Source organism: Boleophthalmus pectinirostris, unplaced genomic scaffold (genome assembly GCF_026225935.1).
Source record: "Boleophthalmus pectinirostris isolate CB_2022bp ecotype Guang Dong unplaced genomic scaffold, ASM2622593v1 HiC_scaffold_20, whole genome shotgun sequence".
NCBI classification, from domain to species: domain Eukaryota; kingdom Metazoa; phylum Chordata; class Actinopteri; order Gobiiformes; family Gobiidae; genus Boleophthalmus; species Boleophthalmus pectinirostris.
In genome coordinates this window covers 332,250-345,709 of record NW_026571153.1, presented here as the reverse complement: position 1 = coordinate 345,709, position 13,460 = coordinate 332,250, and the positions used below count along the sequence as shown (strand labels likewise).

At 42.6% G+C, this 13,460-nt stretch overlaps 1 protein-coding gene across 4 annotated transcripts in view; it reads left to right on the top strand.

The window, feature by feature from the left end:
- LOC110168736 (FH2 domain-containing protein 1-like) overlaps nt 1–12,782 on the top strand; it is a 56,707-nt gene extending 43,925 nt beyond the window's left edge. For 3 of the 4 annotated variants that reach the window (XM_020934224.2, XM_055156072.1, XM_055156071.1), the window contains 7 exons: nt 1,398–1,468; nt 2,150–2,257; nt 2,424–2,494; nt 2,900–3,017; nt 3,138–3,302; nt 4,865–4,960; nt 5,037–12,782. In XM_020934224.2, coding sequence (XP_020789883.2) covers nt 1,398–1,468; nt 2,150–2,257; nt 2,424–2,494; nt 2,900–3,017; nt 3,138–3,302; nt 4,865–4,960; nt 5,037–7,646 — 3,239 coding nt within the window. In that variant the 3' untranslated portion in view covers nt 7,647–12,782. The remainder of the gene's footprint in view (nt 1–1,397; nt 1,469–2,149; nt 2,258–2,423; nt 2,495–2,899; nt 3,018–3,137; nt 3,303–4,864; nt 4,961–5,036) is intronic. The other variant, XR_008632503.1, reaches the window with a different exon arrangement.
- Nucleotides 12,783–13,460: the final 678 nt, after the last annotated feature.

The window sequence follows — 13,460 nt, the reverse complement described above, 5'->3', positions numbered from 1 at the left end:
TTTGCGAATCGTTTAGTGTTTTCTGATTCTGACTTGGAGCTGGAGGGAAATGAAACCGAGCGGAGACACTAGGGGGCGACAGACTCGATAGTCTGATGAAGCCTCCAGTAGAAAAGTTCCAGAGTGCAGCTTTAGATGAGTGTGAGTTTGTTTTCCAGATGTTTGAAGCAGCAGAGGCAGAGTCTGGTTCTGGTTCTGTCTCGTGTCTCGTGTCTCGTGTCTCACCTCCTCACTCACTTTGACACTTTTACACTTTTACACTTTGACACTCGATCTATTTTTAAACCTGTGATTATGGAAATGAAGCTCCTCCTCCTCAAGACTCAAGACTGTTAAAGAAAAACAAAACGAAACGAAAAGAAACGACAAATAAATGTGACTCCACTTAATAAACCAAATATATGGAGTTTAGACCTGGTTTAGACCTGGTTTAGTCCTGGTTTAGACCTGGTTTAGACCTGGTTTAGTCCTGGTTTAGACCTGGTTTAGACCTGTTTAGTCCTGGTTTAGTTCCTGGTTTAGTCCTGGTTTAGTCCTGGTTTAGACCTGGTTTAGACCTGGTTTAGACCTGGTTTAGACCTGGTTTAGTTCTGGTTTAGTCCTGGTTTAGTCCTGGTTCCTGGTTTAGACCTGGTTTAGTCCTGGTTTAGTCCTGGTTTAGACCTGTTTAGACCTGGTTTAGTCCTGGTTTAGTCCTGGTTTAGACCCGTTTAGTCCTGGTTTAGACCTGTTTTAGACCTGGTTTAGTCCTGGTTAGTTCTGGTTTAGTCCTGGTTTAGACCTGGTTTAGACCTGGTTTAGTCCTGGTTTAGTCCTGGTTTAGTCCTGGTTTAGACCTGGTTTAGACCTGGTTTAGACCTGGTTAGTCCTGGTTTAGTCCTGGTTTAGTCCTGTTTTAGACCTGGTTAGACCTGGTTTTAGTGGTTTAGTCCTGGTTTAGTCCTGGTTTAGACCTTTTTAGTCCTGGTTTAGACCTGTTTTAGACCTGGTTTAGTCCTGGTTTAGTTCTGGTTTAGTCCTGGTTTTAGACCTGGTTTAGACCTGGTTTAGTCCTGGTTTAGACCTGGTTTTAGTCCTGGTTTAGTCCTGGTTTAGACCTATTTAGTCCTGGTTTAGTCCTGGTTTAGACCTGGTTTAGTCCTGGTTTAGTCCTGGTTTAGTCCTGGTTTAGTCCTGGTTTAGACCTGGTTTAGACCTGGTTTAGTCCTGGTTTAGACCTGGTTTAGACCTGGTTTAGTCCTGGTTTAGTCCTGGTTTAGACCTGGTTTAGTCCTGGTTTAGTCCTGGTTTAGACCTGGTTTAGTTCTGGTTTAGTCCTGGTTTAGACCTGGTTTAGTTCTGGTTTAGACCTGGTTCTGGTTTAGTTCTGGTTTAATCCCTTTGTTCTTGTTTTTCAGAGTTGTTGGTTTGTGAGGAGCTTCACGCTGTTCTTCATCTGGTGCTGCAGGCGGGAAACCTCTTAAACGCCGTGAGTCACAGCGCCTCCGGACTCCGCGGGGCCCCCTGGAGTCACAGCGGGGCCCCCTGGGGTCACGGTGCCCCTGGAGTCTCGCGGGGCCCCCTGGAGTCACGGGGCCCCTGGAGTCTCCGCGGGGCCCCCTGGAGTCACAGCGCCCCCTGGAGTCACCGCCCCCTGGAGTCACAGCGCCCTGGAGTCCAGCGGGGCCCCCTGGAGTCTCCGCGGGGCCCCCTGGGGTCTCCGCGGGGCCCCCTGGAGTCTCCGCGGGCCCCCTGGAGTCACGGGGCCCCCTGGAGTCTCCGCGGGGCCCCCTGGAGTCACAGCGGGGCCCCCTGGAGTCACAGCGCCCCCTGGAGTCTCCGCGGGGCCCCCTGGAGTCTCCACAGCGCCCCTGGAGTCTCCGCGGGGCCCCCTGGAGTCACAGCGGGGCCCCCTGGAGTCACAGCGGGGCCCCCTGGAGTCTCCGCGGGGCCCCTGGAGTCTCCGCGGGGCCCCCTGGAGTCACAGCGGGCCCCTGGGTCTCCGCGGGGCCCCCTGGAGTCTCCGCGGGCCCCCTGGAGTCTCCCGCGGGGCCCCTGGAGTCTCCGGGCCCCTGGAGTCTCCGCGGGGCCCCCTGGAGTCACGGGGCCCCCTGGTGTCTCCACACTCAGTTTTATAAAATCTTCTAATCGTGTGTCTGTTGATTTTCAGGGAGGATTTTCTGGAAACGCCGCTGGATTCAAACTCTCGTCTTTACCGACTTTGGCCGAAACTAAATCCAACAAACCTGGAATGAACCTGCTGCACTTTGTCGCCCTGGTAACACTTCACACTCTTCACACTTTTTACACTTTTTACACAAGTGTTTTTTTGGGTTTTTTTTTTATTATCAATACCTGAGAAATCTGAGGATCTGGTTAGTTTTGATTGTAGTTTTCATGTCGGTTGTGATTTGAGATGTTTTTGACAGATGTTTGTTTTTCAGGAGGCTCAGAAGAAAGACGAGAAGCTGCTGGATTTTCCTCTGAAGCTGCGACACGTTCAGGCTGCGTCCAGGTAACACCAGACCGAACTTTCACCAAACTTCTGCACTTTCACCAAACTTCTGCACTTTCACCAAAACTTCTGCACTTTCACCAAAACTTCTGCACTTTCAAACTTCTGCACTTTCACCAAACTTCTGCACTTTCAACTTCTGCACTTTCACCAAACTTCTGCACTTTCACCACTTTCACCAAACTTCTGCACTTTCACCAAACTTCTGCACTTTCAGCACTTTCACCAAGCACTTTCACCAAACTTCTGCACTTTCACCAAACTTCTGCACTTTCACTAAACTTCTGCACTTTCACTTTCACTTTCACTTTCACTTTCTGCACTTTCACCACTTTCACTTTCACTTTGCACTTTCACTTGCACTTCTGCACTTTCAGTGTTTCTCACAGAGTTTCTTGTGTGCAGGATTTCTCTGGAGGCTTTGGACTCGGAGCTCCAGAGTTTGGTGAATCGGACTCGCTCCGTCGAGGAGAACGCTCAGAGAGACACAGACCTGCTCCAGCAGCTCCACGACTTCCTCCAGGTCAGAACTACAAGAACCACACCTGTGCCACACAACAAGACACACAACAACACACAAAGAAAACACACAAACAGCACAAGACCTGAGCTCGTTCAAAGTTTAACAGTTGTTTTGTTTCAGAGCGCCTCGTCCACTCTGGTTTCTCTTCGTGCTTCTCGGCTGAAGCTCGGGTCCGAGTCTGAGGAGCTTCTGGACTTTTTCTGTGAGGACAAAGAAACGTTCAAACTGGACGACTGCTTCAGCATCTTCAGCTCCTTCTGCCTCAGGTTCACCGCCGCGGTCAAGGTACGACGGCCGAAGAACAACTGAGAATATCTGTTCTTTTTTTATCTGACACATTTCATGCTGTGGTTACAGGAAAGAGTCTCTGCTCCTCACATTCCTTTTGTTTTTTTTTTTTTTTTTACACTCTGTTTATTGTGTTTTTGACGTCCAATATACAGTGTCAGTCCATAAAATAATCAGACATGTTCAAAAAATGAAGCAGCCTTTCAAAGAAGCTCCACCAAAAATATACATGTCATATATATATTTGTCAACAACATCTACGGACCCTTAGAAATGATTCAATATTATATGTTGGATGATGTTAAACAAAAAGTAATAATATTTCACCAAAATGTGGATAGAACAAATCCCATCAGCTCGGACTTAAATAGTAGTTTAAAAACCTTCTTTAAATAAGATAATAAAAGGCCACCACATCCTGTTAAATTGATCTTCCTGACCTGCAAAGAGGATCTACTTTTCTCTAGATCCAAATGCATCATAACGTCTCTGAACCAGTTCACATGTGACGGAGGCTCTGCCTGTTTCCACTTCAGTAAAATGAATCATGGTGCAGACAGATAAACTGTAACACCTGACGCTCACATTTATTTTAACAACTTTTGAGTCTATTATCCCAAGTCCTGCTGTAAGAGGATTTAAATCAACAGGTTTGTGTAGAGCTTTTGACAATATTAGAAAAATATTAGCATTTTGCAAATATTTGAAAAATATTTTGCAATGGCAAAACATAATATCCAACTGGTTTCTTACATCTCAAGAAATTCAGTCACAACTAATTAATTATAAAATTTTAAATCAATGTTACTGGACTCAAAGCAGAATGGCTGGACTGAACTTAAAAGACAATGATAAATAAAAAAAATAAAAAAAAGATGGTCACATTGTATTACTGTTAATTATATTATTTATTTATTTGTTCTTCTACTTCTGTGACATCTGATTTGTCTGCACAAAAAATAATAATAAAAAAAAAAAAGAAAAATATTTGAGCAGAAATGGAACAGTTCAGAGCTTCCCCCAAAACACACGTGACAAAGAGTGTGGGGCCTGTTTCCAGCGTTTACACAGAGAGTCTACGTCAGGGAACATCTTACTTCATCTGAGTTTACACCAGTGGAGTCTGTGGACAATCTTAAGTTGTATTAGACTTTGTCTCGCACAAACTGAGGCAGTGTGTGTTTGTCCAGGGCCTGTTCCCATTGCTCCTCCCACATTTCAGTACCAAGTTCTTCCTCCCAGGCTTGTCTAAGTATTGCAAAGTATTATGACCATTAAATTGAGTTTATTATATAGGATTGATATGCTCCTCTAGTATCAGAGTTACTCAAAAATAATGAGTCAGTGGGTCCACATTCCTTTTGTTTGAGAAATAAATGAACACATATTAAAGAATTTAGTTTTTCTTTGCCGGTGGGTCTTTGAAGTAGGCATGAAATAGGTATTAAGTTTTTATATAAATGGTTTTAAAAGAACTTGAATTTAACCTGGAGGAGATTTTATGTGTCGTAAACTTGTATTGAAGCGTGTTTTGAATGAAGTTGTGTTTCATGTTTCAGGAAAACGCCGAGCGACAGAGGAAAGAAGCGGCTCGGAGACGCAGACTTCAGCAGCTGGAGGAACAGAAGCGGCACTCGTGGGCGGCCGGAGAACAGGTCTGAGATCAGTAAACGGTGTAATTCGCGCTCTTCAAACCTCTGACCTCTGAACCTCCTTGTGTTCTTGTTCCAGTTCGTTGGCGCGTTCGGTCTCCGCAGCAGCAGCGAACTGGACGTGACCTCGGCGCTGTCCCGCCACGACGAGGCCGGGCTGCTGTTGGAGCTGCTGATGCCCAAACCGCGCTCGCCTCTTCTACGGCGATCCGGCAGCTTCCGACGGACGAGAAACCCGACGGAGGAGGGCGACGTCAGGGCGTCTGGAGTCCAGCGCGCGGAGAGAAAAGACAGTTCGACGAGTCTCCGCGTCGCCAACGAACAAACGCCGCAGACTGCTTTAAACGTGACGACGGGAAACCTCAGGATCGACGCGAAACAGGCGAACGCCGACACAGCTACCTCTGATCTCAACAACAACGGAAATGAACAACGCAACGACCAAGAAAGCAGCAAAGACGAACTTGAAACGAAATCAACATCCAGCGCTTCGAGCATGTCCGTAACTGTTGAAAAACTCACGCTGGTCCCTGAACTGAGAGCGTTCGACAGAGTAAACGCGCCGACGAGAAGCAAGACGCAAAACGACGCAACGGTTTCGGATTTGGACGAAGAAAATCTGGAGAAACCGCCTGAAAAAGTCGAATTTGTCGTTAAAAGTAAAGACAATGTTGGCGATACGGTGATAGTTTGGTGCGTCACCGGCGTCTGCGAAGTGGAAAGTGACGATCCAAACTTCGCGGAAACAGTTTCGTCCGATGAGGCGTCTTCGAACCAGCAGGTAGCAAAAAACGCAGTGCCTATAAGCAGCCAGCCGATGCCTTCGACACGATTGGGCGATGTCACTACAGTTGCCTTAAAAGACGGAAAAGAAAAAGTTGAGGTTGGACGCGGAGAGGAAGCGGAATTGAAAAATCGGGAGAGAGCGGATGAAAGTAAAGCAACCAACAGAAAACAAGAAAGGGAATGTGTGAAGGAGGAAGTAGTTTGTCAAGAAAGTACGAAAACGGAGCGAGTTTCAGAAGACGATCAAAATACGAAGCAAGAAAATGAGGTTATGAGTAAACGAAAAGGTGACGAAAGTTTGGAAGACGTTAAAAGTTCTAAAAGTAGCCAAAACAATGCAAAAGTTTCGCCTCATGCCAAGACGAATCAAGTCGCGAAAAAGTCTCCCAGCCCGAAAACGTCGCCGGGAAGTAAAGCGATCCGAACTTTGACCGCGACGGAAACCCACAGCATGCGCCGCGTTGTGCCCATTTCTCGGCCGAACTCCGCCAAAGCTCCGGACAGACTTCCGGGATCCCAAAGGGGGGTTTCGTCCGTGTCCGTCCCCGGCAGGAGCGCTTCTTCGCGGCGAGGAGAGCGACCGTCCACCGCCCCCTCGTCCAGGAGGTCCAGTCTGAACAAAGCGGACCAGGACCTCGATCTGACCAAGAAAACCTCCACGAAAAAGACGCAAGAAACGAAAAAATTACCGCAAGAAGAAAAGATCTGTAGGTCTACGTTAAGATCGATGAACCAGAGAGAGGAGAGAGGGGTTCTGAGCGCTCCAGTGACGCCCAACCACAAAGCGACGCCGGGATTCGCCAGAAACACGGCGTCGAGTTCGTTCAGAAGGACAAATACGAGCTTCGCGAAGAATTCGGCGAACAGCAACGCAGCTTCGACACAAAACTCCGCTCATTTGACACCCAAGATTTCACCCAAAATGTCTCCTAAATTGTCTCAAAAATCGCCCAGTTTGACGCAAAGACAAAATGATGCGAATTCGTTGTCTAAAATTTCGAAAATCTCGTCTCCGAAATCGCCGTCTTCCACAAATTCGACAGAGAGCGAAGCGAAAATGAATCCTAAAGTCTTGTCGCAGAAAATGTCGCCGTCGTCCGATGTTACGCCGCAAAAATCTGCCGTGAGTTCTTCGGATAATTCAAATTCTAAAATCACGTTGTCGTCAAAAGATCGGCAAGATTCAGAAACATTTAAAAGCAAAAAATTAGTGGCGGAAATTTCTAAAACGTCTCTTGATCCGCCTTCAGATTTCGCAAACAACAACGCAAACGTAGATACCTCAAAATCTAAAGAAACGGACGGAAATGTGTCAAAATTGCAGGTTGATTTGTTTAAAAACGTGATACAGAAATCCAAGGTTTCAGAGAATTCAAATCAGGAGTCTTCAGAAACGTTTTCTGGAAATGAATCGCTGAATTTGATGAACAATAATTTGGATCAAGCCACATCTCCGCAAACGTCCCCAAAAATAGTGACTCAGAATTCGCGAAATCACAACGATGGAGTTAAAACATCAAATTTGTCAAACTTGGAACATTTAAACAAACAAAAAAATCCTACAAACGCTCAAAACTCAAACTTAAGTTCTTCAGGAAAATGTCAAAATTCTCCAGGTAAAATTTTGTCTCCTAAAGCCGCTCCTCGCTCGTCGTCGATCAGTTTTCCGTCCAGACAATCGCCGAATCAGAATTCAAATTTATCTCCAAAATCTCCAGAATTTACAAAATCTCAGTCGTCTTCGCCCAAAAGTCCAGATTTAGGTTTGAAAAACGTGAAAGCGCCGCCGCGTTCGCCTCAGCTCGCCGCTCCCCCTGGCGGCCGCAGGAGGAACGACAGCGGGAATTTCTCTGACAAAACTCCCCCGTCGGCAAAAGACTCGTCCCGACCGACCTGGAGATAACGAAAAATGTGAATAGTTTTTCGTAGAGATGCACCGATCTGGCCCCGGTATCGGATATCGGCTTCCAAATATCGGTTCGGTCGATATCCGGGTTCGACAGATGAATTCACGTCATAAAACTCCGAACGATTTAACTTTTATTTACTCAAATTTGTTCTGTAGTGACGTAAAGATGCGCTGCGTAGTTTTTATCGTAGGTTTCGCCGCTCACCTTCTTGTCACCGTGGAGATATTATCGCTTAAAGAAAGTTCCGGAATATGGCATTAGACGTGTCTATCCAGCGGTCGTTTATTGTTTTCGGTGCTCGAAAATGCCTCGAAAACGTCGCCTCTCCACGGGTCCGACCTGTAACTCTGGCCTGGTTGTGCCACCCGCTGGTTTTCGTGGAAACAGATAAAGTTAATGCCGCATTCTGGAACTTTCTTGGCCAAGAAATGACATCAGGTGGTGGATCCTTTACCAGTTAAAGTAAATAACAGCTCGTAAAACACTCGTTTAAAGGAAATAAACTCTCATTTGTTTTTTGAAATAATAAAACCAAAAATAAGAAAATGAAAAAACAATTTTCTTCAAAAATTAAATAAATTAATACATTGAAAATGATTTGGTTTTTTTTTCAGTTTTCGATTTTGTGTTAAAACAAAAAGAAAGAAGGATAATCACCGTTTCCCGTTTGTGATTTAAATTGCGATGCCGGATTTTGCACCACATACACTAAAAACTACGATTAAACCGGGACTAAATTGGGACTAAAACAGGACTAAACCATTTTTAGTTCTGGTCTGGTCCCGAACTCAGTCCTGGTCTGGTCCCGGTCTAAGTCCTGGTCTAAGTCTTGGTCTCGATCACGGTCTGGTTCTGGTCTGGTCCCAGAACTGTTCTAGTTCTGGTTTAGTCCGTATGTGGTGCAAAAGTCCAGTTTAATCACAGTTTAAGTCACGTAAACGGGAAACGGTCGTTATCCGTTTTTTCCATTTTTCATTTAAACACAAAATCGAAAAACTGAAAAAAACAAATCTTTAACTGTTTTTTCATTTTGGTTTTGGAGACAATGAAGAAAATTATTGTTTTTTCATTTTCTTATTTTTGGTTTTACATTAAAAAACAAATGAACGAACGACACACGGATTTATCTCAAATCGATTCGATACATTTCAATAAAAATCACGTCTAAATCCTGGGTGTGACACTAAAAGTCTTTGTTAAATCACTTCTTCTTGTGCAAAGTTCAAATGAAACACAAATATTTAAATCGTCAAAACAGTGAAAATGTCAAATGTGTCACATAAACGAGTTTCTTCCTCTGAACAAAAAACAAAACTGGAGCTGAACAAAATCATTTAGTAAAATAAACCAAAAAATATATTGATACAGCAGAACACGATATCGATATTGAGTCAGCACAGTAAACGATATATAACGATATATCGATATTTTAATATTTTGGCACAGCCCTGTATCGGCAGATCCTGGAGTCCTGAGTATCGTATCGAACTACAAAAAGCTGGATCGGTGCATCTCTAGTTTTTAGAAAGTATTTTTCAAAAAGGTACAAATTTGGTAATTTTTCCTCCTTTAATCCTGTCTCCTTTTTCGTTAAAACATGAACGTATCAAAAAATCAGAATTTTAATTAAAAACAAAAGAAAATAGAATCACTGAAGTTTCACTCGTGTTTTTTACTGAGCTGCAGATTTCAACTGTTTTCAAATCTGTTCCCAACCTGAAAAAAATCCTTCAAACTTAAGTTCTTCTGGAAAATTTCTCAATTCTCGAACAAAAATTTTCTCGCTCTTCATTTCCATTTTCCGTCCAGACATTCGCCAAATCGAAATTCTAATTCATCTCCAAACGTGGAAGTTAAAGATTCGCTGTGAAACTTTCCCGGTGGAGGGTCTGTCACCTGCTTCTTTTCACTGTCTGTCATGTTTTTGTTTTGCTCGAAATGTTCCGCGATACGGCGTTAAACGTTTCTATCTCCACGGAGACGAGCGAGCGACGGTGCGGAGACGCTGTACAGGTCAGATCTGTGGAGAGACGATACGAACGCAGAGATTTTAAAGGTTTTTCTGAGCAGTGAAAACACCTGAAGTTGAAGAAAAGTGAGAAGTTGATGTTTTTTTTTTTTCGCTGTGGGACGTTTCAGCGACGCCGTCCAGAAAAGTTCCACAGTGTCTCTTTAAAAACAGCAGCAGTTTAAAGGTTTGATATGATGTAAAACTGACTCCCGTGAGGTTCAGGTGTTGTTCAGGTGAGGTTCAGGTGAGGTTCAGGTGAGGTTCAGGTGAGGTTCAGGTGAGGTTCTGATGTTCCTGGTCACACACACAGAGCTGGACGGTGGTGACGTGGGGATTTTTTGGCGATTTGTGACGCCATCGAAGTGATGATGTCACAAATCGCGCCCGCCTCCTCCCGCCCAAAAACCAAACTCAACTCAACCTGACGAATCAAAAAAAATAATAAATCACTTTCAGTACAAACAAAAAATCTGTAATATTAGATTTTTTTTTTAAACCAGGACTAAACCAGGACTGAACCAGGACTGAACCAGGACTAAACCAGGACTAAACCAGGACCAAAACTGGACTAAAACAGGACTGAACCAGGACTAAACCAGGACTAAAACCAGGACTAAACCAGGACTAAACCGTGAATGCATCAGGACTAAACTAAAGACTAAAGCAGGACTAAAACTGGACCGAATCAGGTCTAAACTAGGTCTGAACCAGGACGAAACTACGACTAAACCAGGACTAAACCAGGTCTAAACCAAGACTAAACCAGGTCTAAACCAGGACTAATTTTGGACTGGAGAGAGAACCCCGAGTCCATGGAGCAGGGTGTCCACAAAGCACAATTGTAAGACCTGGTTTAGTTCTGGTTTAGTCCTGGTTTAGTCCTGGTTTAGTCCTGGTTTAGTCCTGGTTTAGTCCTGGTTTTAGTCCTGGTTTAGTCCTGGTTTAGTCCTGGTTTAGTCCTGGTTTAGACCTGGTTTAGGCCTGGTTTAGACCTGGTTTAGTCCTGGTTTAGGCCTGGTTTAGGCCTGGTCCAGTCCTGCAGATATGAACCTGTGCAGTTTGTTTGCTCTGTTCCACCTCGTGATGTCATCAGGTGGTGGTTTTCAAGTGAACAGCTCTTTTTAGTTTGCTGTAAATGGTCAGTTTCATATGAAAGATAAATTTGTTCCATTACATTTTGAATTTTAAAAACCGCTTGGAATTTTTTAACATGTTTGAATTATTTTTCTAAATATTTTCACTTTAACAAACACTTCGAAAAAAAGTTCACGTAAAATTTCAGCAGCTTAAATTCAGAATAAAAATAATTTAAAAAACACAACTCCAGGTCTTTTTGTGACGAGGAAACGACGTCAGAACATCAGAAAATTGAGTAATTTGGGCCATTTACTGTAGAATTTTGTAACTTCACTGAAATAATTTGATATTTTGATTTTGAAATTGCACTTTTTAAAAATAAATGATGGTAAAAGAATCACTATTTTAGCTCTGATTTTCTCCGGACGTGTTCGGACAGACACGGGCGTTTGGAAAAGTCGGAACACCAGGTCACTGCTGACGGACGCTAAAGCCGCACTGTGGGACTTTTCTTTTTCGTTTCCATGGAGATGTGTCTTAGTTTTGTCGGGGATGTTCCGCAGTCGAGCTTTTTACGCAGGACTTTATTCCCGTGTGGTGTTTTAGCGTTGGAACGAATCTCTTGGAAAAACGTGCTTTCGTGAATCGCTTCTCCGCAGATCTGACCCGTGACCTGCCTCCTCCTCACCATGGAGACCGACCGTTTTAATGCCATATTGCGGGTTTTACTTAGTGTAGCTTTAAAGAGTCTGAATGATTCTGTTTTCCGGATGTTCTGGTGCAGTTTCCTCCTCACAAACAGATCTGGAGTTTTTTGTTTTTTTGTTTTTTCCCATTCACGTTTATCTCACAAACCTGCACTTTTAGAAATTAAGTACAGAAAATAATTTGTTGTGTTAGATTTACAATTTTAAATACCACTTTGAATTTTTTTACTCTGAAAAAACATGTTTGAATTATTTTTATTCTGAATTCCAGTTGCTGAAAGTTTGTGTTTCAGATTCAAAATTAAAACGTTCACCTTTTAAATATTTAGCACAAATATTTTCAAGCCTCAAAATTTGCAGTGAAAAAAAAAATTGCAGCAGAGATCCACACACACGCGTTTTTATTTTGAATTTGAAAAATACTGAATAATGACACTTAAAATTTCATCAAAATTCAGAATAAAAAATTATTCAAATATCTTTGAATTTTTCAACTCTGAAAAAACAGGTTTAAAAATGTACACACAGAATTTCAGCAACTAAAATTTTGAATAAAAATAATCTAAAGTGTTTAAAATTCAATATAAAAAATGTCAAAGTGCAAAGATCCACACATACATTTTTATTTTGAATTTGAAAAATATTGAAAAATTACTCTTAAAGTTTCTGCAAATCAAACTCAGAATAAAAATAAAAATAAGAGATTTTTAAAAAAAGACATTTGAAGAGTAAAAAAAATGCAGATGTTTAAAATTCAAAATCTGACCAAATGAACAAACGATCTTCCATAGTTTAGCATCATAGTTTAACACACTCTTCACTTCCACCTTGTGATGTCATCATGTGGTGATACAGGAAGTGCTCCACTGTGTTTTTAAACTCCACACTTCACCTTCACTAGAATCAACTGGATCATTTTTTCAAACCTGGAATTTCTTCACGGATCTCGACTGAACTAAAAGTAAAAGGATCTGAAAAAAACAACCAACCCCTTCATGACATCACGAGGTGGAACTCCAGGTCTGTGTTTGACGAGGGAACATTAGAACACAACACGGGTCATTTTTATTTATTTTTTTGTTCTGGGACGTTTCGTTGTTTCTCGTGACATTTCAATGACTTTTTTTTGTTTAGTTTTTCTTCCAAACCCCAGGACGAGCCTTGAATCGTGTGTGTGTGATTTTTGTAATAAATGTAAAAATATAAATTAAATGTACAAATAAAGTTTTATGAAAGTTTTGGTCAGATGTTTGGTGTTCAGACGTAAATAAAAATGTTCTAAATGTATTTATATCACTCGTGAACGAATAAAGACGCACAAAAGTCAAACTGAACCTTTTGTTTTGTTGTTGTTTTTTTCCATCTTCACACGGGGGGGAGGTTCTACGTGTGTGTCTAAGGGCGGAACGTCCAGCGGTTTCCACGGTGACGCAGCGTTCACGTCAGAGCTCTGAAGAGGGACATCGGGTTTTCAAAACTCTAAACGGGGACACACCCGGACGTTTGGATGTTCGGTGTAAATAAAATAACGAAAAGAGCGTCATGGAAATCCTGGAAAACGTCCTGGAATGTTAGTGTGTCTGTTTCCCGCAGCTCCAGGGTTCTGTTTATTTTGTTTAAAAGAGACGACAGTAAACGCCAGGATTTAGAAAGTTCAAAAACTGTAATCCCAAACCAGAAGGTGAGAGGAAAGATTTAATGTTTCAGATTTAGAACTAAAATGATCAGTTTTACACATGGAGGTGCTGGAAAGTCCTGGAAAATTCACTTTAGTCATGAAAACATCATGGAAAAGTTTGGAAATGTCAGTGAAAAAGAGTTTGAACCCTGTTTGTGGATTCTCATGTCAGGGTCAGTTTTGTGTAACATAATTTCAACAACATTTCTGCTTGTATCCATGGATATACTAGTGTTTTGTTTTGTTTTTTACAGGTGAATAGTCAGATCTATGGAGAGGCGAGCTGCACATACGAAGAATTCACATTTTTTAAGTAATAAAAAAATATATTGTC